Source organism: Scyliorhinus torazame, chromosome 1, assembly GCF_047496885.1.
Source record: "Scyliorhinus torazame isolate Kashiwa2021f chromosome 1, sScyTor2.1, whole genome shotgun sequence".
Classification (NCBI taxonomy): Eukaryota; Metazoa; Chordata; class Chondrichthyes; order Carcharhiniformes; family Scyliorhinidae; genus Scyliorhinus; species Scyliorhinus torazame.
This window is the reverse complement of record NC_092707.1, coordinates 107,707,916-107,734,606: the sequence shown is the minus strand read 5'-3', so window position 1 is coordinate 107,734,606 and position 26,691 is coordinate 107,707,916. Positions and strand designations below refer to the sequence as shown.

Sequence of the window (26,691 nt, the reverse complement as noted above, 5' to 3'; positions counted from 1 at the left end):
GGGGGGAGGAGAGAAGACGGGGGGGGGGGAGGAGAGAAGACGGGGTGGGGGGGAGGAGAGAAGACAGGGGGGAGGGAGGAGAGAAGACAGGGGGGAGGGAGGAGAGAAGACAGGGGGGAGGGAGGAGAGAAGACAGGGGGGAGGGAGGAGAGAAGACAGGGGGGAGGGAGGAGAGAAGACAGGGGGGAGGGAGGAGAGAAGACAGGGGGGAGGGAGGAGAGAAGACAGAGGGGAGGGAGGAGAGAAGACAGGGGGGAGGGAGGAGAGAAGACAGGGGGGAGGGAGGAGAGAAGACAGGGGGAGGGAGGAGAGAAGACAGGGGGGAGGGAGGAGAGAAGACAGGGGGGAGGGAGGAGAGAAGACAGGGGGGAGGGAGGAGAGAAGACAGGGGGGAGGGAGGAGAGAAGACAGGGGGGAGGGAGGAGAGAAGACAGGGGGGAGGGAGGAGAGAAGACAGGGGGGAGGGAGGAGAGAAGACAGGGGGGAAGGAGAGAAGAAGACAGGGGGGGAGGAGAGAAGACAGGGGGGGAGGAGAGAAGACAGGGGGGGAGGAGAGAAGACAGGGGGGGGGAGGAGAGAAGACAGGGGGGAAGGAGAGAAGACAGGGGGGGGAGGAGAGAAGACAGGGGGGGAGGAGAGAAGACGGGGGGGGGGGAGGAGAGAAGACGGGGGGGGGGGGAGGAGAGAAGACGGGGGGGGGGGAGGAGAGAAGACGGGGGGGGGGGAGGAGAGGAGAGAAGACTGGGGGGGGGGAGGAGAGAAGACGGGGGGGGGGAGGAGAGAAGACGGGGGGGAGGGGAGGAGAGAAGACGGGGGGGGGGGAGGAGAGAAGACGGGGGGGAGGAGAGAAGACGGGGGGGGAGGAGAGAAGACGGGGGGGGGGGGAGAGAAGACGGGGGGGGGAGGAGAGAAGACGGGGCGGGTGGGGAGGAGAGAAGACGGGGGGGGGGGGAGGAGAGAAGACGGGGGGGGGGAGGAGAGAAGACAGGGGGGGAGGGGGAGGAGAGAAGACGGGGGGGGAGGGGGAGGAGAGAAGACGGGGAGGAGGAGAGAAGACGGGGGGGGGGGGGAGAGGAGAGAAGACAGGGGGGGGAGGAGAGAAGACGGGGGGGGGGGGAAGAGAAGACGGGGGGGGAGGGGGAGGAGAGAAGACGGGGAGGAGGAGAGAGGACGGGGGGGAGGAGAGAAGACGGGGGGGGGGGGGGAGAGGAGAGAAGACGGGGGGGGGGGGGGGAGAGAAGACGGGGGGGGGGGAGAGAAGACGGGGGGGGGGGAGGAGAGAAGACGGGGGGGGGGGAGGAGAGAAGACGGGGGGGGGGGAGGAGAGAAGACGGGGGGGGGGAGGAGAGAAGACGGGGGGGGAGAGGAGAGAAGACGGGGGGGAGGGAGGAGAGAAAACGGGGGGGGGGGGGGGAAGGAGAGAAAACGGGAGGGGGGGGGGGGGGGGGAAAGGAGAGAAAACCGGGGGGGGGGGGGGGGGGGAGAGAGAAAAACACAAAAAAACTCTTAAATACCCTCTGAAATGGCCGAACGAACCACTCAGATGCATCAACTGCTGCAAGTCTACCAAAAGGAATAAACCCGGACTGACCACTCAGCATCAACGTAGGGACCGGAAGTGACAACGGCAAATCCAGCCCTGGCAACACTATAAAATCCTCCTTACTAATATCTGGGGACTTGTCCCAAAATTAGGAGAGCTGTTTCGTAGACCAGTGAAGCAGCAGCCTGACATTGTCTGCAAAATATTATTCCGGGAGTATGAATATGGGAAACACCACCATCACCATCCCTGGACATGTCCTGTCCCAGGAGAGGTGGCAGTGCAAGTGGTATCCAGTCAGGTAGTATCCAGTCAAGCACGAGTTGCCCTGAGAGTCTTCAACACAGAAACTTGAAACACAAGTTTCATGGCATCAGGTCAAACATGGGCAAGGAAACTGCCTGCTGATTGCTGCCTACCCATCTACTGCCCTGCCCCTCCTTCACTCTACCATTACCAAACTGGGGATCAACCTGGTTCAATGAAGAGTGCAGGAGGGCATGCCAGGTGCAGCACCAGGCATATCTATAAATGAGGTGCCAATTTGATAAAGCTACAAAATAGGACTACTTGCATGTCAAACAATGTAAGAAGAAAGTGATACAATGAGCTAAGTGATCCCATCACCAATGGATCGGTTCCAAGCTCTACAGTCCTGCCACATCAAGTCAGGAGTTGTGGTGGACAATTAAATAACCGAGGAGACTCCACAAATATCCCCATCCTCAATTATGGGGAAGCCCAGAACAGCAGTGCAAAAGACAAGACTGAAGCATTTGCAACAATTTTCAGCCCAAGTGCCGAGTGGATGGTCCATCTCGGTCTTCTCCCAAGCATCACAGATGTCAGTCTTCAGCCAATTTAAACACTCCAGCATTTTCTTGATATCATGTGAAGGCACTGGATACTGCAAAGGCTATGAGCCGTGATAATATTCCGGCAATAGTACGGAAGGCTTGTACTCCAGAACTTGCCGCACCCAAGCTGCTCCAGTACAGCGACAACACTGGCATCTACCCGGCAAAGTGAAAAAATTGCCCAGTTATGCCCTGCACACCAAAACGCAGGACAAATCTAATCCAGCCAATTACCGTCCCATCAGTCTACTCTTGGATCATCCGCAAATGATGGGTCATTGTCAGTACTACCAAATGGCGGTACTCAGCAATAACCTGCTGATACGCAGTTTGGGCTCCGCCAGGGCCACTCAGCTCCTGACCTCATTACAGCATTAGTCCAAACATGGACAAAAGAGCTGAATGCCAGAGGTGAGGGGAGTGACTGCTCTTGACATCAAGGCAGCATTTGACCGAGTTTAGTTGTCGGAGGTCAATCATCTCTGTCCCAGGACCGCACGCACGCGCGCACACGCACACACGCACACTGTGAGCATTGCTGGTTAGGTCAACATTTATTGCCCATCCCTTACAGTACTGTAAAAGGTGGTGGTGAGCCGACTTCCTGATCTGTTGCAGTCCATGTGTTGTAGGTACACCCAAAGTGCTGTTAGGGAGGGTGTTCCAGGAGTTTGACCCAGCAACAGTGAAGGAACAGAGATGTGTATTTCCAAGTCAGGATTGAGTGTAGCCTGGAGGGGAACTTGCAGGTGGTGGTGTTCCCATGTATTTGCTGCCCATGTGCTTCCAGATATCATAGAGATTGCAGGTTTGTACAGTGTTGAAGGAACCACAGCAAACTGTAGATGGCACACACGGTTGCCACTGCACGGTGGTGGAGGGAGTGAATGTTTCAGGTGGTGGCAAATGGGGTGATGGTGAAGTGAGCTACTTTGTGCAGGATGGTGTGGAGCTTGAGTGTTGTTAGAGCAGCACTCATCCAGGCAAGTGGATAGTATTCTCTCACACGCTTGACTTGTGCCTGGTAGATGATGGACAGGCTTTGGGGAGTCAGGTGGTGGGTTACTCACTGCAGAATTCCCAGTCTTTGACTTGTTCGGGTAGCCATAGTATTTACATGGCTAATCCGTTTAACAGTTGAAGAAGAATTGTGATCCTGAAGTGAAAAGTGTCCTGCGGCTCAATTTAAAAAAGAGAGAAACATGGTTTTGGGGGGGGGGGGTTAAACTAATGCAGCTGGGGCATGGGAACCTGGATTGTAGTTTTAGGGTACGGGAGAATGAGAGTATAGAGGTCAGGAGCACAGATTTGACGTCGCAGGAGGGGGCCAGTGTTCAGGTAGGTGGTTTGAAGTGTGTCTACTTCAATGCCAGGAGTATACGAAATAAGGTAGGGGAACTGGCAGCATGGGTTGGTACCTGGGACTTCGATGTTGTGGCCATTTCGAAGACATGGATAGAGCAGGGACAGGAATGGATGTTGCAGGTTCCGGGGTTTAGGTGTTTTAGTAAGCTCAGAGAAGGAGGCAAAAGAGGGGGAGGTGTGGCACTGCTAGTCAAGAGCAGTATTACGGTGGCGGAGAGGATGCTAGATGGGGACTCATCTTCCGAGGTAGTATGGGCTGAGGTTAGAAACAGGAAAGGAGAGGTCACCCTGTTGGGAGTTTTCTATAGGCCTCCAAATAGTTCTAGGGATGTAGAAGAAAGGATGGCGAGGGTGATCCTGGATAAGAGCGAAAGTAACAGGGTAGTTATTATGGGAGACTTTAACTTTCCAAATATTGACTGGAAAAGATATAGTTCAAGTACATTAGACGGGTCGTTTTTTGTACAGTGTGTGCAGGAGGGTTTCCTGACACAATATGTTGACAGGCCAACAAGAGGCGAGGCCACGTTGGATTTGGTTTTGGGTAATGAACCAGGCCAGGTGTTGGATTTGGAGGTAGGAGAGCACTTTGGGGACAGTGACCACAATTCGGTGACGTTTACGTTAATGATGGAAAGGGATAAGTATACACCGCAGGGCAAGAGTTATAGCTGGGGGAAGGGCAATTATGATGCCATTAGACGTGACTTGGGGGGGATAGGTTGGAGAAGTAGGCTGCAAGTGTTGGGCACACTGGATAAATGGAGCTTGTTCAAGGATCAGCTACTGCGTGTTCTTGATAAGTATGTACCGGTCAGGCAGGGAGGAAGGCGTAGAGCGAGGGAACTGTGGTTTACCAAAGAAGTAGAATCTCTTGTTAAGAGGAAGAAGGAGGCCTATGTGAAGATGAGGTGTGAAGTTTCAGTTGGGGCGATGGATAGTTACAAGGTAGCGAGGAAGGATCTAAAGAGAGAGCTAAGACGAGCAAGGAGGGGACATGAGAAGTATTTGGCAGGTAGGATCAAGGAAAACCCAAAAGCTTTCTATAGGTATGTCAGGAATAAGCGAATGACTAGGGTAAGAGTAGGACCAGTCAAGGACAGGGCTGGGAAGTTGTGTGTGGAGACTGAAGAGATAGGCGAGATACTAAATGAATATTTTTCATCAGTATTCACTCAGGAAAAAGATAATGTTGTGGAGGAGAATGCTGAGACCCAGGCTATTAGAATAGATGGCATTGAGGTACGTAGGGAAGAGGTGTTGGCAATTCTGGACAGGCTGAAAATAGATAAATCCCCGGGGCCTGATGGGATTTATCCTAGGATTCTCTGGGAGGCCAGGGAAGAGATTGCTGGACCTTTGGCTTTGATTTTTATGTCATCATTGGCTACAGGGATAGTGCCAGAGGACTGGAGGATAGCAAATGTGGTCCCTTTGTTCAAAAAGGGGAGTAGAGACAACCCCAGCAACTATAGACCGGTGAGCCTCACGTCTGTTGTGGGTAAAGTCTTGGAGGGGATTATAAGAGACAAGATTTATAATCATCTAGATAGGAATAATATGATCAGGGATAGTCAGCATGGCTTTGTGAAGGGTAGGTCATGCCTCACAAACCTTATCGAGTTCTTTGAGAAGGTGACTGAACAGGTAGACGAGGGTAGAGCAGTTGATGTGGTGTATATGGATTTCAGTAAAGCGTTTGATAAGGTTCCCCACGGTAGGCTATTGCAGAAAATACGGAGGCTGGGGATTGAGGGTGATTTAGAGATGTGGATCAGAAATTGGCTAGCTGAAAGAAGACAGAGGGTGGTGGTTGATGAGAAATGTTCAGAATGGAGTTCAGTTACAAGTGGCGTACCACAAGGATCTGTTCTGGGGCCGTTGCTGTTTGTCATTTTTATCAATGACCTAGAGGAAGGCGCAGAAGGGTGGGTGAGTAAATTTGCAGACGACACTAAAGTCGGTGGTGTTGTCGACAGTGTGGAAGGACGTAGCAGGTTACAGAGGGACATAGATAAGCTGCAGAGCTGGGCTGAGAGGTGGCAAATGGAGTTTAATGTAGAGAAGTGTGAGGTGATTCACTTTGGAAGGAATAACAGGAATGCGGAATATTTGGCTAATGGTAAAGTTCTTGGAAGTGTGGATGAGCAGAGGGATCTAGGCGTCCATGTACATAGATCCCTGAAAGTTGCCACCCAGGTTGATAGGGTTGTGAAGAAGGCCTATGGAGTGTTGGCCTTTATTGGTAGAGGGATTGAGTTCCGGAGTCAGGAGGTCATGTTGCAGCTGTACAAAACTCTGGTATGGCCGCATTTGGAGTATTGCGTACAGTTCTGGTCACCGCATTATAGGAAGGACGTGGGGGCTTTGGAGCGGGTGCAGAGGAGATTTACCAGGATGTTGCCTGGTATGGAGGGAAAATCTTATGAGGAAAGGCTGATGGACTGGAGGTTGTTTTCGTTGGAGAGAAGAAGGTTAAGAGGAGACTTAATAGAGGCATACAAAATGATCAGGGGGGTTAGATAGGGTGGACAGTGAGAGCCTTCTCCCGCGGATGGAAATGGCTGGCACGAGGGAACATAGCTTTAAACTGAGGGGTAATAGATATAGGACAGAGGTCAGAGGTAGGTTCTTTACGCAAAGAGTGGTGAGGCCGTGGAATGCCCTACCTGCAACAGTAGTGAACTCGCCAACATTGAGGGCATTAAAAAGTTTATTGGATAAGCATATGGATGATAATGGCATAGTGTCGGTTAGATGGCTTTTGTTTCGGTGCAACATCGTGGGCCGAAGGGCCTGTACTGCGCTGTATCGTTCTATATGTTCTACGGTGAGACACATCCTGGAACAGGATTCGGTTAATGTGGATCTACTATCAGCTAGAAGTTGCTCAGCAGACAAATTTAGCTCCTGTTTTCTCCCCGATCTCTGTAAAGTCAATCAACTATTATTTTGGGTGGAGTGGAATCCCCATTTTGAATATTCAATATTAGCATTAAACACTGTCGGTAAGCTTTAACAAAGTTGGATGTTTGAAGTATTTACTATATTGTCCCAATTTCAGAACATTCCATTCCGCTTTCAGTGACCTTTCCCCCTTCAGCCATACCAAGGTCTCCATTGACATTGCCAACATCGTTAGGTGGATATGGGTATCCTGGTACATTAATCAGTAGTATGCAGTTCAATGTGTGATTAGGAAAGTTGGCATTTATTGCAAGGGGAATGGAATATAAAAATACCTGCCAGATGTGAACCTGCAGAAGGAGGCGAGCGACCCAACAAGGTCTATAAACTTACTTGATCTCACCCTCACAACTCTACCTGGCGCAAATGCATCGGGACATGACAGTATTGTTAGGATGACCACTTTTGAAGATTAAGTCCTTTTGAAGATTAAGTCCCATCTTCACACAAAGGATACTGTTTACACGCTGAGAGAGAATACCACCATGATAAATGGGATGGATTTCAATTACATTTAGCAACGCAAAACTGGGCATTCATGAGCAGAATTGTATTCAACTGCAATTTGGAACCTCATGGCCTGGTCCCGTACTGTACAATTACCATCAAGTCAGGGATCAACCCTGGTTAAATGAAGAGTGTAGGCCGGCATTCCAGGAGCAGCACTGGGTATACGTAAAAATGAGGTGAAGCTATAACACAGGAGTACTTACTTGTCAAATAGCATTAAAGGCATGCAATGGACAGAGCCAAGTGATTGCAGCAGCAATGGATCATCTAAGCTCTGCAGTCTTGCCACATCCAGTTGTGAATGGTGGACAATTAAACAACTTGCTGGAGGAGGCTCCACAAATATTCCCATTCTCAATGATGGAGGAGCCCAGCATATTACTGCAAAAGATAAGGTTGAAGCATTTGCAACAATCTTCAGTCAGAAATGCCTCCTCCAGAGGTCCCCAGGATCACAGATGTCAGTCTTCAGCAATTCAATTCACTCCACATATCAAGAAACAGCTGAAGGCACTGGATACTGCAAAGGCTATGAGCCCTAACAATATTCCCACAACAGTGCTGAAGGCTTGTGCTCCAGCACTTGCGGAGCCCCTAGCTAAGCTGTTCCAGTACAGCTACAACAGTGGCATCTACCCGGCAATGTGGAAAATTGCCCAGGTATGTCCTGTACACAAAATACAGGACAAATTCAACCCGGGCAACTACTTCCCCAGTCTACTCTCAATCATCAGCAAAAGCAAACAGAAGGTGTCGCTGACAACACTATCAAGTGGCACTTACTCAGCAATAACCTGCTAGTCAGTGCACACTTTATCCTACCACAGCCACTCTGTTCCAGGTCTCATTACAGCTTTGATCCAAAGACAGACAGAAGAGTTGAATGCCAGAGGTGAGGCAAGAGAGACTGCCCTGGACACCAAGGCAGCATTTGACTAGGTTTGGCATCAAGGAACCAGAGCAAAATTGAACTCAATGGGAATTAGAGGGAAAACTTTCCTGGTTAGAGTTATCTCTAACAATTAAGATGTGGCTGTGGTTTCTGGAGGCCAACCCTCTCACCCCCAGGGCATCGTTGCAGGAGTTCCTCGGGGGTAGTGACCTATCTCCAGCAACGTCAATGACCTTTCCTCTATCATTAATTAGAAGTGGGGGTGGCACAGCATTCAGTACCATTTGCAATTCCTCCGATCATGAAACAGTGTGAGTGAAACCGAGACAATGTTCAGGCTTGGGACAGTAAGTGGCAAATAGCATTTGCCAGAACCTGAAATGGACCAGCTATATACTGCAGCTGAAAAGAGTCAGAAACTGGGAATTCTGCAGCAAGTAACTCACTGCCCAATGTGCACAAGGCACAAAGCAGGTGTGTGATGGAACATCCATAACCTGCCTGGATGAGTGAAACTCCCAATATTCCAAAGGCTTGATATTACCCAGGTCAAAGCTGCTTGCTTGATTGACAAATTCCCTCCACCCACAAACATTCACTCCCTCCAGCACTGATGCACACTGCCAGCAGTGTTCTCCATCTACAAGATGCATTGCAACAAACAGCACCTTCGAAACCTGTAACCTCTACCACCTAGAAGGTACCTACAAGTTTCCATCCAGGCCACACACCATCCTATGCTCTTAGTTATACCGCTGTTCCTTCATCGAGCTGCATCAAAATCTTTGAACACCCTCCTAACAACACTGTCAGATGGACCTACACAACATGAACTACCATGGTTCAAGGTGGTAGCTCACCATCTTCGCAGGGGTGATAAGGGATGGGTAATAAATGCTTGCCTTGTCCGCGATGCCCATATTGCATGAATACATTTAAAAAATAATAATTTTATAGTAAACAAAAATGAATCTTTGCCTATTCCCACAGTGGTCAGTAATCAGAAATGGAGCACCTCTTTAGAGCCCGAAACACAAGTCTGTTTCAATAGAGCAGCAGAGAAGCAGATTAAAAATCAGTGTGCGCAGGTTAAATCCAGATTAGTAAACTGGTTTTAACTTTACAACCGAAGCCCATTGGAGCCTGCAGACAGCACCAGAGACGAGTGACAAAGCAGTTAGCCCAGTTCAATATCCAACAAAATACAGAGAGAAATAAGTGAACGCACATACCTTGACATGAGGAGACTGCATCTTCTGATACAACTCCAGTGAATAATGGTGAAGCCACATTTCAACAAAGATCTGTGAATAAATAATAAGGTGTCAATGGCAAAAAAGACAACTTAGGCCATCCCTCACCAGTGCTTACTTCCAAACTCATGCCTCCTCTACTTCAACTCTCCCATCCAAGTGCATTTTAGAAAACCCATGCTTTTGCCATGATAAATCCACCAGGCAGGTTATTCTAAACAATTTCCACTTGCTAATGCTAGTTTTTTATAAAATACATTAAATTTTCAATTTTCTACAATTAATGCAACAAAGGAGGGAAAAAAGGTAATCATCGTGCAGTACAGAATAAGAATTATTGCAAACATAGGAACAGACAATACAGGAAAAATTTATAACAATATTCTAAACGAACCAGCGCCTCCAGTTTTAATACCGGATCAATCCAATAACAAGATTGTGGGTGGAAAAGGGGAATAAAGCCATGCAAGTACAAAAGGATACTAGCTCAGATCACACACCCTCGGGTATTGAGAGATTAAGACTAACAAAATGGAATGGTTCATGGAAAGCCCAAAAGGAGCAAGTCAGACAGGGTGGAGCCTACACATTTGAGATAGGGGTTCCACACTTAACGGAACCTGTGCCAGTTTTGAACTGAAGGATATTTGTCACTAAGCCAGGAGCATGGAATGTTCTTAACAGTTGCAAAAGTCAGAATATTGTAGTCTTTTTTCATCAGTATCAGTGATTCGCCCATCTGGAAGCTAATTTTAGTTTTAAATGGGTTTTCAACAGTTTAAATGAAACTGCCTCTGTTCCCATTTCCTCAGCATATTTGAGAATATTTTGTGCAATAAGGCTCTGGGGCATGGGCAGCTCCATTGTCAAATTCCAGTTCACCCATATGACCAATCATTTCTGCCTCATTCCTCTCTTCATTCTCATTAAGTTCGAGTACTTGGCTTATTATGATTGGGTTCACACATGCCTTCCCTAGAGTTGTGGGATAAGGACAGAATTCTTGCTGTTCTTTGTAGCTCAACATTACACTATCCATTTACCCACAAGCATCAAGGAGGCCCAAGCGGTTAGTAATTCTAACTACCCACTTTCAGATTGTTGAAATTCATCGCAGTACACAGTAAAAAATACTAGGGTAAGGAACTACTCCATGCAGTATCATGACTACAATTTCACTGGTCTTGGTTGTGGAGGAAATCTAAACAATTGGATAAAGGGATCGAGACAGGGTGGATTGAACTCAAAGATTGGCTGGTCAATACACAAAATGAGCAATGGGAGACCTTCAAAGGTGAGGCGAGTTGGGTCAGGACGAGAGATGCTACCATGAGCTAGAAAGAAATGGTATCTCCAAAGCTCGAGTTCCTTGAATGACTAAAGGTAGGGATTAAAATGAAACAGTTAAAGGGTGTTTATAATAAATGTTCGATTCATAATTGAACAGAAAACCAACCTAAATATGGAAAATATTGAGATGAACTGAGTAAGGGAATAGGAGGGGCAAGAGAGTGAATGAGAATAGATTAGTGGGCAATATAAAGGATCGCTAAAGTTTTAAAAAAGAATGGGAGAACCATCTTGAACATCATGAGAGAGATGCCTTGAAACAGAAACCGCATCTCAACAGGGAGACCCGAAGAAAGGTTTCAAGCAACAGCTATTGGACTGCTGTAAGAGATCAGGTTACCAAGAGCAGTATCGAAAAGTGAAAACAGGAACCTTCATTCACTCCAAAGAACTGCTTTGCTTGTTGAGTCCACGTTTAAAGGCAAACTTCAACTCTACAGAAACCATCTCAGCTGCTCAACCAAGTTCCAACCCCTTCACTTCAGAAAGAAGGAATGCAAGCAACAGAACCACAACCACATCTCACAGAGATGATATTTCAAAGTAGTTGCTAAGATTTTATCTCTATTCGCTTCTAATCTTTGTATCTATAACTTTAGTTAATAATCAATTTTTACTGAAGTAACTTTCAGCAGTATTTTGTGTAATAAATTAACCTTCATCTTGTTTCAAAATAAAACCTGTATGTTTTTAAAAAAAATATATTTAGAGTACCCAATAATTTTTTTCCAATTTTGGGGCAATTTAGCATGGCCAAACCACCTAATCTAAACATCTTTGGGTTGTGGGGGTGATACCCACACAGACACGGGGATAATGTGCAAACTCCACACGGACAGTGACCGGGGGCCGGAATGGAACCGGGGGCCGGAATGGAACCGGGGGCCGGAATGGAACCGGGGGCCGGAATGGAACCGGGGGCCGGAATGGAACCGGGGGCCGGAATGGAACCGGGGGCCGGAATGGAACCGGGGGCCAGAATGGAACCGGGGGCCAGAATGGAACCGGGGGCCAGAATGGAACCGGGGGCCAGAATGGAACCGGGGGCCAGAATGGAACCGGGGGCCAGAATGGAACCGGGGGCCAGAATGGAACCGGGGGCCAGAATGGAACCGGGGGCCAGAATGGAACCGGGGGCCAGAATGGAACCGGGGGCCAGAATGGAACCGGGGGCCAGAATGGAACCGGGGGCCAGAATGGAACCGGGGGCCAGAATGGAACCGGGGGCCAGAATGGAACCGGGGGCCAGAATGGAACCGGGGGCCAGAATGGAACCGGGGGCCAGAATGGAACCGGGGGCCAGAATGGAACCGGGGGCCAGAATGGAACCGGGGGCCAGAATGGAACCGGGGGCCAGAATGGAACCGGGGGCCAGAATGGAACCGGGGGCCAGAATGGAACCGGGGGCCAGAATGGAACCGGGGGCCAGAATGGAACCGGGGGCCAGAATGGAACCGGGGGCCAGAATGGAACCGGGGTCCTCAGCGCCATGAGGCAGCAGTGCTAACCACTGCGCCACTGTGCCGCACCCAGGCGAGTTATTCTTAAATTGAACCATTCATACATTAAAATGGGGCGATATTCACACATACAAATTCTTAGCTTATGGACCACTTTAAGGAAATGCTGTTTACATGGTCGCGGCAGTGGTTACTAAGACAAAGCAGATCAAAAACTTGGCCAAAGAGAAGGATTATACAAGAGGAGAGCGAGCAGACGCAGCTGAGGGAGGGAGTTTCAGTACGGTGCCTATTCACCTGATGGCACATGTACCAACGGTGAAGGGGAAGATGTTGCACAAATAATCAGGATAGAGGACTGCAAAGTTGGGATAAGGAGATGTGATGGGAAGAGGTCACAGAGATTAAAATGTGAAGATTATGTAGGTCAGTGAGCATAGATAGATGGGTGAATGGGACTTGGTGCAAATTAGCATTCAGGTAGTTTTGGGGAATGAAGTCTACGGAGAATGGCAGGCTGATCAGGGGAATATTGGAATAGTCAAGCAACAAAGTGATTAAGATGTGTTTGGATAAGAGATGCAGGGTCAAAGAAAGGTGTTGTAGTGGTGAGGACTTGATCAGGAGTTCAGCTTTGAATCCAATAATATCAAACCCTATAGCCTGATTTCTGAAGACTGATACAGCTCTATTTGTAAATAAAATGCAAACTGTTACCTGCCTCCGAAGTGATATCCATTACTCTGACCAGGGCAAAAGCACAAAAAACAGCAAGAGTGATTGATAGAGAACTCCGCATTCACTTTTACCTGAAGCAATGTTTCCGATCTCCAAATTTCCTGTGCAGCTGGGTCTGTATTCACCGAGGGCTGATGGGATATATGGCGTTTCAACAGGCTGGTGTGCGGCCCACCATAGGAGGTGAATGGCACACTCTGAGTTCTGTCAGGAACCAAAGTGCAAATTGAATTGGAGTTATACATAATTAATTTCTGTATGAAGGGAATAAAAATTAATATTCAAGGAGTACACCGCATATGTAAAATAAGCATTCAAAAATATCCTCCTCCACTATTACCCCCTCTGATAATCTAACTCACCAACTTTCCCTTCGTGTTAATTACTACGTTTATAAATGCTAATCATCATTGACCAGGACACGGGAAACAACAAGAGAACACCCTTCCCTGTAGAGCCTGCAAAGTGTTCCTTACTAACCTCTGGGGGCTTGTGCCATAACTGGGAAAGTGGACTTCCGGTTGCAGTTATGCAGAGCTAAGACGCACGTTCGGCAGCTCCCACTTGGAACAGACTTTTGGGCTCTTTTCAATGCCCCGAACGGCATTTTTTCGCCATTTCCCGGTGTGGGAAGAAGACTGCAACATTCCCCCGACAGTGTATGGCTTGGACCAGGAGCGGGGCGACTAGAAAAAATTGGTGGTGAACCCAAAGAAAGTGCGAGGAAAGAAGTGCAAGATGGCGGCGGGCGGGGACCAGGCAGCGTGGATGCAGTGGGTGCAGGAGCAGCAGGAGGTTATGCAGCGCTGCTTCAGGGAGCTCAAAGCGGACCTGCTGGAGCCGATGAAGGCTTCTATTGACAAGCTGCTGGAGACCCAGACGGCCCAGGGGGTGGCGATCCGCGAGGTCCGACAAAAGGTCTCCGACAACGAGGACGAGATCTTAGGCCTTGCGGTAAAGGTGGAGGCGCACGAGGCGCTCCACAAGAAATGGCAGGGACGGTTTGAGGAGATGGAGAATCGGTCGAGGCGGAAGAATCTGCAGATCCTGGGCCTCCCGGAGGGGCTGGAGGGGCCGGACGTGGGGGCCTATGTGGTCACCATGTTAAACTCGCTGATGGGAGCGGGGTCCTTCCAGGGGCACCTGGAGCTGGAAGGGGCCCATAGAGTGCTGGCGAGGAGGCCCAAGGCTAACGTGCCGCCGCGGGTGGTGCTGGTGCGGTTTCATCGGTTTGCTGATCGGGAGTGCGTACTCAGGTGGGCTAAGAAAGAGAGGAGCAGCAGGTGGGAGAATGCGGGAGGGTTTAAACTAGTATGGCAGGGGGGTGGGTACGGGAGCAATAGGTCAGAAGGTGAGAGCATTGAGGGAGAACTAGGGAATAGGGACAGTGTGGCTCTGAGGCAGAGCAGACGGGGAAAAGTTGCTGAACACAGCGGGTCTGGTGGCCTGAAGTGCATATGTTTTAATGCAAGGAGCATTACGGGTAAGGCAGATGAACTTAGAGCTTGGATTAGTACTTGGAACTATGATGTTGTTGCCATTACAGAGACCTGGTTGAGGGAAGGGCAGGATTGGCAGCTAAACGTTCCAGGATTTAGATGTTTCAGGCGGGATAGAGGGGGATGTAAAAGGGGAGGCGGAGTTGCGCTACTTGTTCGGGAGAATATCACAGCTATACTGCGAGAGGACACCTCAGAGGGCAGTGAGGCTATATGGGTAGAGATCAGGAATAAGAAGGGTGCAGTCACAATGTTGGGGGTATACTACAGGCCTCCCAACAGCCAGCGGGAGATAGAGGAGCAGATAGGTAGACAGATTTTGGAAAAGAGTAAAAACAACAGGGTTGTGGTGATGGGAGACTTCAACTTCCCCAATATTGACTGGGACTCACTTAGTGCCAGGGGCTTAGACGGGGCGGAGTTTGTAAGGAGCATCCAGGAGGGCTTCTTAAAACAATATGTAAACAGTCCAACTAGGGAAGGGGCAGTACTGGACCTGGTATTGGGGAATGAGCCCGGCCAGGTGGTAGATGTTTCAGTAGGGGAGCATTTCGGTAACAGTGACCACAATTCAGTAAGTTTTAAAGTACTGGTGGACAAGGATAAGAGTGGTCCGAGGATGAATGTGCTAAATTGGGGGAAGGCTAATTATGACAATATTAGGCGGGAACTGAAGAACATAGATTGGGGGCGGATGTTTGAGGGCAAATCAACATCTGACATGTGGGAGGCTTTCAAGTGTCAGTTGAAAGGAATACAGGACAGGCATGTTCCTGTGAGGAAGAAAGATAAATACGGCAATTTTCGGGAACCTTGGATGACGAGTGATATTGTAGGCCTCGTCAAAAAGAAAAAGGAGGCATTTGTCAGGGCTAAAAGGCTGGGAACAGACGAAGCCTGTGTGGCATATAAGGAAAGTAGGAAGGAACTTAAGCAAGGAGTCAGGAGGGCTAGAAGGGGTCATGAAAAGTCATTGGCAAATAGGGTTAAGGAAAATCCCAAGGCTTTTTACACGTACATAAAAAGCAAGAGGGTAGCCAGGGAAAGGGTTGGCCCACTGAAGGATAGGCAAGGGAATCTATGTGTGGAGCCAGAGGAAATGGGCGAGGTACTAAATGAATACTTTGCATCAGTATTCACCAAAGAGAAGGAATTGGTAGATGTTGAGTCTGGAGAAGGGGGTGTAGATAGCCTGGGTCACATTGTGATCCAAAAAGACGAGGTGTTGGGTGTCTTAAAAAATATTAAGGTAGATAAGTCCCCAGGGCCTGATGGGATCTACCCCAGAATACTGAAGGAGGCTGGAGAGGAAATTGCTGAGGCCTTGACAGAAATCTTTGGATCCTCGCTGTCTTCAGGGGATGTCCCGGAGGACTGGAGAATAGCCAATGTTGTTCCTCTGTTTAAGAAGGGTAGCAAGGATAATCCCGGGAACTACAGGCCGGTGAGCCTTACTTCAGTGGTAGGGAAATTACTGGAGAGAATTCTTCGAGACAGGATCTACTCCCATTTGGAAGCAAATGGACTTATTAGTGAGAGGCAGCACGGTTTTGTGAAGGGGAGGTCGTGTCTCACTAACTTGATAGAGTTTTTCGAGGAGGTCACTAAGATGATTGATGCAGGTAGGGCAGTAGATGTTGTCTATATGGACTTCAGTAAGGCCTTTGACAAGGTCCCTCATGGTAGACTAGTACAAAAGGTGAAGTCACACGGGATCAGGGGTGAACTGGCAAGGTGGATACAGAACTGGCTAGGCCATAGAAGGCAGAGGGTAGCAATGGAGGGATGCTTTTCTAATTGGAGGGCTGTGACCAGTGGTGTTCCACAGGGATCAGTGCTGGGACCTTTGCTCTTTGTAGTATATATAAATGATTTGGAGGAAAATGTAACTGGTCTGATTAGTAAGTTTGCAGACGACACAAAGGTTGGTGGAATTGCGGATAGCGATGAGGACTGTCTGAGGATACAGCAGGATTTAGATTGTCTGGAGACTTGGGCGGAGAGATGGCAGATGGAGTTTAATCCGGACAAATGTGAGGTAATGCATTTTGGAAGGGCTAATGCAGGTAGGGAATATACAGTGAATGGTAGAACCCTCAAGAGTATTGAAAGTCAAAGAGATCTAGGAGTACAGGTCCACAGGTCATTGAAAGGGGCAACACAGGTGGAGAAGGTAGTCAAGAAGGCATACGGCATGCTTGCCTTCATTGGCCGGGGCATTGAGTATAAGAATTGGCAAGTCATGTTGCAGCTGTATAGAACCTTAGTTAGGCCACACTTGGAGTCTAGTGTTCAATTCTGGTCGCCACACTACCAGAAGGATGTGGAGGCTTTAGAGAGGGCGCAGAAGAGATTTACCAGAATGTTGCCTGGTATGGAGGGCATAAGCTATGAGGAGCGATTGAATAAACTCGGTTTGTTCTCTCTGGAACGAAGGAGGTTGAGGGGCGACCTGATAGAGGTATACAAAATTATGAGGGGCATAGACAGAGTGGATAGTCAGAGGCTTTTCCCCAGGGTAGAGGGGTCAATTACTAGGGGGCATAGGTTTAAGGTGAGAGGGGCAAGGTTTAGAGTAGATGTACGAGGCAAGTTTTTTACGCAGAGGGTAGTGGGTGCCTGGAACTCACTACCGGAGGAGGTAGTGGAAGCAGGGACGATAGGGACATTTAAGGGGCATCTTGACAAATATATGAATAGGATGGGAATAGAAGGATACGGACCCAGGAAGTGTAGAAGATTGTAGTTTAGTCGGGCAGTATGGTCGGCACGGGCTTGGAGGGCCGAAGGGCCTGTTCCTGTGCTGTACATTTCTTTGTTCTTTGTTCTTTGAATATATCAGGACTGGAGCGCGGAGGTGGCGAAGAAGAGGGTCAGGTACAACCGGGCGAAGACGGTGCTGCACAAGAAGGGGGTGAAGTTTGGCATGCTGCAGCCGGTGCGACTGTGGGTCACCGACAAGGACCGGCACCATTATTTTGAGTCCCCGGAGGAGGCGTGGGCCTTTGTTCAGGCCGAGAAGCTGGACACAAACTGAGGGTCAGGATGGGGGGTCGGGCGTGGGGATGGTCGGGGATTGTTCTTGTTGTGTTACATTTTGAGTGGGGGGTTCTTTGTTCTTGTTTCTTTTTGATTTGGTGTGGGTGGTTAGGGTGGGTTGGGCACTGATTTGGTTGGGTCTGTCGGGTGGGCTCTTGGAGGGGGGCAAGTAAACCGAGTAGGGGGTGGATGGCCGGTAAGGGGGGGGGGGGGGGGATGGGGCCCCGTGGGGGAGGGTGAGGCCCGAGTCAGGGGTGAGTGGACTGGGCCTGTAAAAGGGGCTGCGCCAGAGGAGGCGGGGCTGGACAGGTGGAAAGCACGGGCTTTTTCCCGCGCTGAAGGCTGGAGGGGGCGGGGCCGGGGCGGTGAAACGCGGGTTTTTTCCCGCGCTTGGGATGGAAGGGGAGGCGGAGAGCCTGCTGGTGGGTAATGGAGGGGGAGGGGAAGTCCCACAATGGGAGGAGTCGAAGGAGAGGCGGAAGTGGCCAGGGTCAGCAGGAGTCAGCTGACTTGCGGGAGCGCAATGGGGGGAGCAAAACAGCTAGGACGGGTCCTAGCTTTGGGGGGGGGGGGGGGGGGGGGGGGGGGCGGGGGGGAGAGAACCGGGTTGCTGCTGGTATGGTCAAGTGGGAGCTGGAGTGGGTAGAGGGGGTTGGGACGGAGGTCTGCCGCCGTGGGGAACGGGCCGGGTGTGGGGTGCGGGCGAGTGGCTGGCCGAGGAGGGGTTATGGCTAGTCGGCGGGGGAGGGGGGCAGGTAGCCCCCTGATCCGGCTGATAACCGGGGACGTAAGGGGACTGAACGGGCCGGTTAAGCGGGCCCCGGTGTTCGTGCACCTGAAGGGGCTGAAGGCGGATGTGGTCATGCTCCAGGAGACACACCTGAAGGTGGCAGACCAGGTAAGACTGAGGAAAGGGTGGGTAGGCCAGGTGTTTCATTCGGGGCTGGATGCCAAATATCGGGGGGTGGCGATCTTGGTGGGAAAGAGGGTGTCGTTTGAGGCGTCGAGCATTGTGACAGACAATGACGGCAGGTACGTAATGGTAAGTGGTAAGCTGCAAGGGGAGAGGGTGGTGCTGGTCAACGTGTACTCCCCAAACTGGGACGATGCGGGTTTTATGCGGCGCATGCTGGGTCGGATCCCGGACTTTGAAATGTAGGCCTGATAATTGGGGGGGTTTTGTTATGAGCAGGGCGCTGATAGCGAGAGTAGAGGATACCGAGTACTCGGCGATAGCCATTTCGGATCACGCCCTGCAATGGGTAGACATAGAGCTGGGGGAGGAGAGGAACCAGCGCCCGTTGTGGCGCTTTTGGCGGACGAGGTGGTGAGCGAGCGGGTCCGAGGAAGCATAGAGAGATACCTGGAGGCCAACGATAATGGGGAGGTCCGAGTGGGGATGGTCTGGGAAGCGCTGAAGGTGGTGGTTAGGGTAGAGCTGATCTCCATTAGGGCCCACAAGGAGAGGAGAGAGCAGAGGGAGAGGCTGGTGGGGGAGATGGTGAGGGTAGGCAGGAGGTACGCAGAGGTGCCGGAGGAGGGACTGTTGAGGGAGAGGCGTAGCCTCCAGGCCGAATTCGACCTGGTGACCACCAGGAAGGCGGAGGCCCAGTGGAGGAAGGCCCAGGGGGCGGTTTATGAATATGGGGAAAAAGTAAGCCGGATGCTGGGCATCAGCTTCGGAAGCGGGACGCAGCTAGGGAGATCGGGGGAGTTAAGGGTAGGGGAGGGAGTGTGGTGTGGAGTGGGGTTGGCATCAATGGGGTCTTCAGGGACTTTTATGAGGAACTGTATCGGTCCGAGCCCCCACTGGAGGAGGGAGGGATGGGCTGCTTTCTGGACCAATTGAGGTTCCCGAAGGTGGAGGAGGGACTGGTGGCAGGATTAGGGGTCCCGATTGGGCTGGAGGAGCTGGCCAAAGGGATAGGGAGCATGCAGGCGGGGAAGGCACCGGGGTCGGACGGTTTCACGGTCAAGTTCTACAAAAAATATGTGGACCTGTTGGGCCCATTGATGGTTAGGACCTTCAATGAGGCAAGGGAGGGGGCGGCTTTGCCCCCGACGATGTCCCGGGCACTGATCTCCTTAATCCTGAAGCGGGACAAGGATCCTCTGCAGTGTGGGTCTTATAGGCCGATTTCGTTGTTAAATGTAGATGCCAAGGTGCTGGCGAAGGTCTTAGCCATGAGAATTGAGGATTGGCCGCAGGTTATCCACGAAGACCAGACGGGGTTCGTGAAGGGGGGGCAGTTGAACGCGAATGTGCAGAGGCTCCTGAACGTTATTATGATGCCAGCGAGCGAGGGGGAGGCGGAGATAGTGGTGGCGATGGACGCTGAGTAGGCCTTCGATAGGGTAGAGTGGGGGTACTTGTGTGAGGTGCTGAAGAGGTTCGGGTTTGGGGAGGGGTTCGTCAGGTGGGTTAGGCTGTTGTATGAGGTCCCGATGGCGAGTGTGGTCACGAACAAGAGGAGGTCTGAGTACTTTTGGTTGCATCGCGGGACGAGGCAGGGGTCCCCTGTCCCCCCTGCTCTTCGCACTGGCAGTTGAACCCCTGGCTATGGCACTGAGGGAGTCGAGGAACTGGAAGGGGTTGGTGCGGGTTGGGGAGGAGCATAAGGTGTCGCTCTATGCGGACGACTTGCTACTATGTGTGGCGGACCCGGTGGGGGGAATGCCGGAGGTAATGAGGATCCTCAGGGAGTTCGGGGATTTCTCAGGGTACAAGCTCAACATGGGGAAGAGAGAGTTGTTCGTGGTTCACCCAGGGGACCAGGAGAGGGGGATTGGTGAGCTCCCACTAAAAAGGGCGGAGAGGAGCTTCAGGTATTTGGGGGTCCAGGTGGCCAGGAGCTGGGGGGCCCTGCACAGACTTAATTTCACGAGGCTGGTGGAGCAAATGGAGGAGGAGTTTAAGAGGTGGGACGCGTTGCCGCTGTCCCTGGCGGGTAGGGTGCAGTCAGTCAAGATGACGGTGCTCCCAAGGTTTTTGTTCCTGTTCCAGTGCCTCCCCATTCCTGTCCCGAAGGCCTTCTTTAGGAGCATAACGGGGTTTGTGTGGCCGTGAGGGACTCCGAGGGTGAGAAGGATGTTCCTGGAGCGGAGTAAGGATGGAGGGGGGGGGCTGGCGCTGCCCAACCTCTGTGGGTACTACTGGGCCGCCAATGCGGTGATGGTGCGCAAGTGGGTGATGGAGGGGGAGGGGGCTGCATGGAAGAGGCTGAAGACGGCGTCCTGTGTGGGTACGAGTCTGGAGGCGCAGGCAGCAGCGCCGCTGCCGCTCCCTCCAATGAGGTATACCACGTGCCCGGTGGTGGCGGCTACCCTCAAAATCTGGGGGCAGTGGAGGCGGCACATGGGGGAAGTGGGGGCCTTGGTGTGGACCCCGATACGGGGGAACCACCGGTTTGTCCCAGGGAGAATAGATGGAGGGTTTTCGGGGTGGCACAGGGCAGGGATAAGAAGGTTGGGGGACCTGTTGGTGGATGGGAAGTTCGCGAGCCTGGGTGAGCTGGAGAAGTACGGGCTCCCCCCCGGGGAATACCTTCAGGTATCTACAGGTAAGGGCGTTTGCCAGGCAGCAAGTGGTAGAATTCCCGCTGCTGCTGCCACGCACGGTACAGGACAGGGTGCTCTCGGGGGTGTGGGTTGGAGAGGGGACGATCTCGGCAACATACCAGGTGATGCAGGAGGAGGAGGCCTCGGTGGAGGAGCTGAAAGGTAAGTAGGAGGAGGAGCTGGGGGAGGAGATCGAGGAGGTGATGTGGGCAGATGCCCTTGGGAGGGTGTACTCTTCCTCTTCGTGCGCGAGGCTCAGCCTCATACAGTTTAAGGTGCTGCACAGGGCACCCATGACCGGGACAAGGATGAGCCGGTTTTTTGGGGGTGAGGACAGGTGTGTTAGGTGCTCAGGGAGCCCAGCAAACCACACCCATATGTTCTGGGCATGCCCAGCGCTGGAGGAATTTTGGAAGGGCGTAGCAAGGACGGTGTCGAGGGTGGTAGGTTCCAGGGTCAAACTGGGCTGGGGGCTCGCAATATTTGGGGTTGCAGAGGAGCCGGGAGTGCAGGAGGCGAAAGAGGCCGGTATTCTGACATTTGCGTCCCTGGTAGCCCGGCGAAGGATTCTTCTTCAGTGGAAGGATGCGAGGCCCCCAAGCGTGGAATCCTGGATCAACGGTATGGCGGAGTTTATTAAATTGGAGGGGGTGAAATTTGCCTTAAGGGGATTGGTGCAAGGGGTTTTCAGGCGATGGCAACCGTTCTTGGACTTCCTGGCAGAACGGTAGACAATGGTCAGCAGCAGCAGCAACCCGGGGGGGGGGTTCTATTTTACTTTTGTTTGTCTATACTGGGGATCTGAGGGGGTGTATATATTTGCTATGTGTTAATTCGGGGTGTTAATTTATTATTTATGTATAGGGGGGAGGGGGGCACGGGGTTGTTTTGTTTTGTATTTAATTCTATTGGATTCCTTTTACATTTTGTTGTTGATATTTTGTGAAAACTTTAATAAAAATTATTTTTTAAAAAAATAACTGGGAAAGTGATCCCACAGATTACTCAAACAGCCTGACAGATATACTCACCGAATATTACCTTACAATGTGGAGCATGAATTAAGTGATCCCACAACAAACAAATCAGATTTAAGCTCGGAATGCTGGAGAATTAAAGTAACAGAAAGAGCAGGCTCCACAAACAACCACACCTTTAATGATGGAGAAGCCCAACATAGTGCAAAATATAAGGCTGAAGTATTTGCAACAATCTTCAGCCGTAAGTGCCAAGTGGATGATCCATCTCAATCTCCAGTATTCAACCAATTCAATTCACTCCTTGTGATTATAAAAAATGGCTGAAGGCACTGCAAATGCTCAGGGGGTCCTGACAACATTCCAGAAGTAATACTGAAGACTGTGATCCACCCCTAGCCAAACTGTTCCTGTACAGCTACAACACTGGCATCTACCCGGCAATGTGTGAAATTGCCCAGGTATGCCCCGGACCCAAAATCTAGGACATTTCCAACCCAACCAATTATCACCCCATCAGTCTACTCTTGTTCATCAGCTAAGAGATAGAAGGTGTCTTCAACAGTACTACCAAGGCAGCATGTACACAGTACATACTGTTCACTGAGCTGCTTCTCAGCTATTCATCTCATTACAGCCTTTGTCCAAACATGCATGGAAGAACTGAACTCAGAGTTGAGCTAAGAGTGACTGCCCTCGACGGCAAGGCAGCTTCTGACTGAAAGTGGCATCAAGGAACAAAACTGGAGTCAAAGGGAATCAGGGTGAAGACTCCTGGTTGGAGTCATACCTGGCACAAAGGAAGATGGTTGCAATTGTTGCAGTCAATTATCTCAGTCCCAGAACACCACTGCAGAGATGTTCACGTCGCGTTCTCGGCGCTACCATCTTCCCTTGCTTCATCAATAATTTTCTGTCCACAAGGATGTTCGCTGATGATTGCACAATGCTCAGTTACATTCAGGATTCCTCAAAATACTGATGCTGCAGTGTCTGGACACAGTCAAACCTGGGCTGATAAGTGCCCTGGGCAGAAGATGTGCATTCCTTTTTACTGCTCATGGTCAATATGTTTGTATATAAGGACTGTGATTTTTTTTTTTTACCCAGTGGTTGTTCCAATTCAATAAATTCTAGCAGCATCATTTTGAACGTTTAAAACCAAAGAGGTTATTTATTATTACAATTACCCCAGAGGTTAAAACACATTTCACTCAGTGATTTGACACAGAAAAATATATAATTACAATGCATGTATTTCCCAGTCGCTTTCATGGCAGACCTGTAGGCTGAGTTGATGCTTTAATTGAGGTGAAGGTTTTGTAAAACAGAGCATTCTCACTGAGCTGCAAAGCCTCTTGACGTCAGATTTCCAGGTTAGTGATTCTCAGGTGAGCCCGAAGTTGGAACAGATTGGGGAGTGTCCTCCCACTTCGAAGGTGTTTGCTGTTTACCACCTTGTCTGCTTGGATGACTTGCAACTGGTTCAATTGCTTTCTGATGGAACTCTGTCTCTGTGACACTGCTTCTTGCTGTTATTTAAAAAACAGGGAAAATGGTGTTTTTTTCTCGATGTGACTTATATAAGTCCATTTCCCAAAACGCGGTGGTAGGTTAATTACCCATCCTGCGGTGTCATTTGACAACATAAAATTCATATTTGTCGAAAACATACTGAGTTTCAGTGTTTTTGTGTATGGTGAATAGAAAGTCGAGTCAGGTAGATGATATGGTTCTTTTCCTGATGGTTCATCCTTAAATGGACATGCAAATTCCCCGGATGGCAGTGAATGTCCATATTTAATTAGATATTTGCTGGAGACTCAAGGGCTGTCTGGAGCTCAAACTGCCAATGGTCACAAGGTTTACTGAGGTCATTTTAATGTGTCTTCATTGGAGTTCACATATTGACTGACAGCTCATTATACCGGTTATACCAAATAACATTCATGACACAAAGGTATTAGGCAATGACCATATCCAACCATTTCCCCATGACATCCAGGACATAGCAGCATGCTTGATTGCACCACAATCACCTCTTTAAACATTCACTTCCTCCACCACCAAACTCAGTGTCCCATCCACAAGATGCACTACAACAACTAAGGCTCCTTCGACAACAACAAAAATCTGTCCTGGTCCACCCACGTCGACGCTACCACCAAGAAAGCACAACAGCGCTTATACTTCCTCAGGAAACTAAGGAAATTCGGCATGTCCACATTAACCCTTACCAACTTTTACAGATGCACCATAGAAAGCATCCTATCTGGTTGCATCACAGCCTGGTATGGCAACAGCTAGGCCCAGGACCGCAAGAAATTTCAGAGAGTCGTGAACACAGCCCAGTCCATCACACAAACCTGCCTCCAATCCATTGACTCCATCTACACCTCCCGCTGCCTGGGGAAGGCGGGCAGCATAATCAAAGATCCCTCCCACCCGGCTTACTCACTCTTCCAACTTCTTCCATCGGGCAGGAGATACAAGTCTGAAAACACTCACGAAGAGACTCAAAAACAGCTTCTTCCCCGCTGTTACCAGACTCCTAAACGACCCTCTTATGGACTGATCTGATAAATACTACACCCTGTATGCTTCATCCGATGCCGGTGCTTATGTAGTTACATTGTATATCTTGTGCTGCCCTATTATGTATTTTCTTTTATTCCCTTTTCTTCCCATGTACTTAATGATCTTTTGAGCTGCTCGCAGAAAAATACTTTTCACTGTATCTCGGTACACATGACAATAAACAAATCCAATCCAATTAAGGGAAATTGGGGATGGGCAACAAATGCTGGCCTAGCCAGTGAAGCTCCCACCCTGTGAAAATATACATATTTAAAAAATGATCCCCCTCACACTGTCACTCAGTGAACCTGCTCAATCACTGCAACAATTACATGTTAATCCACCTCCCACCCCTCCCCTCACTATATCATTGACCATCTCTTCAATTGTCAATCTAGATCCCTTAGTCTGCAATCACTGAATACCCTGTATGATCTGTTATCTTCACTGATGCTCATTTAACCATCCCAACCAAGACCTTCTCAACAACATCAGCACTCAGCAGTTATATAAAACTATCACCTCCCCAACTTACCAAAGGGAACCTACACACTTAGTGACAAGCAGACACCGAGAAAAAAAAAAAAGTGGTTAGCATTATCCTGGTCCCAGAAACACCCAATGCATAAGACCATAAGACATAGAAGCAGAATTAGGAATTAGGCCACTCGGCCCATCAAGTCTGCTCCACCATTCAATCACGGCTGATATTTTTCTCATCCCCATTCTCCTGTCTTCTCCCCATAACCCCTGATCCCCTTATTAATCAAGAACCTATCCACCTCTGTCTTAAAGATGCAATTACAGGTCAGAAAAATAAGCAGACATACCTTGGTGTTGGAGGCGAGACAGTGCCACAGGCATTCAAGAACGGTGATGGTGGCACGTTCCCCTCTATTGGAAGGAAGTATTTCAGGAACCTGTCCACGATGACAAAATAGGCACTGTCTGAGGTGCTAAAGAGCTGTCCAGGTGAGCAATTCTGTAACAAGAGTTGAGAGCACAATGAAGAGCACAAGGAATATAGACCCTTGCAGATGGTGTGGAGTATCCTAACACAGGCACTACCTAGTAATCTCCCAAACCCGTCTGCAAAACACTGTTCCTCATTGCTCCCAAATGGTTAAAGGGAACAAAACCAAATATCAGCATTCTTGTGGCCCACATTTGCATTAGCAACTTCACTTTCAAACATCCATTACTGTCATTTAAATCTGCGCAACTAAGGAGAAACACTTAACAACAAATAGTATTTAGATAGCATCTTTAACATGGTAAACATCCCAAAGTGTTTCACAGGAGTGAATATCAACCAAAGCTGGACACCGAGCTACATTAGGAGATATTAGGACAGACGATCAAAAGCTTGGGTGGAGATATGTTTTAAGGATTGCCTTAATGTAGGAAAGAATAGAGATCAGAGGTTTAAGGATGCAATTCCACATCTTTCAGCGCTGGCAGCTGAAGGTGTGGCCACAAATGGTGGGGGCAAAGTATACTGGGGTTATGCAAGAACTCAGAATTGCAGGAGTGCAGAGAACCGGAGGCTTGTAGGGCATGGAGAAGCTTTGGAGATGGGGAGGAACAAAATCATACAGGGATCTGAAAAAAAGTATGAGAATTTGAAAACGCAAGCCATGTTGGATCGGAGGCCAATGTAGATCAATGAGCACAGTGGTGATGGGTGAAAGAGACTGCATGGGGCAGCATGGTGGGGCAGTGGGTTAATCCTGCTGCCTCATGGCGCCGAGGTCCCAGGTTCAATCCCGGCTCTGGGTCACTGTCCGTGTGGAGTTTGCACATTCTCCCCGTGTTTGCGTGGGTTTCACCCCCCACAACCCAAAAATGTGCAGGCTAGGTGGATTGGTCATCCTGGCCACTGAATTGGAAAAAATGAATTGGGTACTCTAAATTTTTTTTAAAAAGAGACTGCATACAAATTGAGCAGTAATTTTGGATAATCTCGAGTTTACAGAAGGAGCAGGTGGGTGGGAGACTGGCCTGGACAGCATTGGAAAGCCGTATATGGCAGCATCAAGGTATGAATAATAGTTTCAGCATCAGATAGGCGAAAGCAGGAGGCCGAGACGGCCAATTTTTGAAGTA

General features: G+C 49.7%; 1 protein-coding gene across 8 annotated transcripts in view; it reads right to left on the bottom strand.

Annotated features, from left to right (window-relative positions):
- smpd4 (sphingomyelin phosphodiesterase 4) overlaps positions 1-26,691 on the bottom strand; it is an 85,114-nt gene that overhangs the window by 38,893 nt on the left and 19,530 nt on the right. For all 8 annotated transcript variants that reach the window (XM_072499426.1, XM_072499493.1, XM_072499463.1 and 5 more), the window contains exons 7-9: positions 25,416-25,567; positions 13,007-13,139; positions 9,367-9,438 (exon numbers count right to left, since the gene is read on the bottom strand). In XM_072499426.1, the coding sequence (XP_072355527.1) occupies positions 9,367-9,438; positions 13,007-13,139; positions 25,416-25,567 (357 nt within the window). The remainder of the gene's footprint in view (positions 1-9,366; positions 9,439-13,006; positions 13,140-25,415; positions 25,568-26,691) is intronic.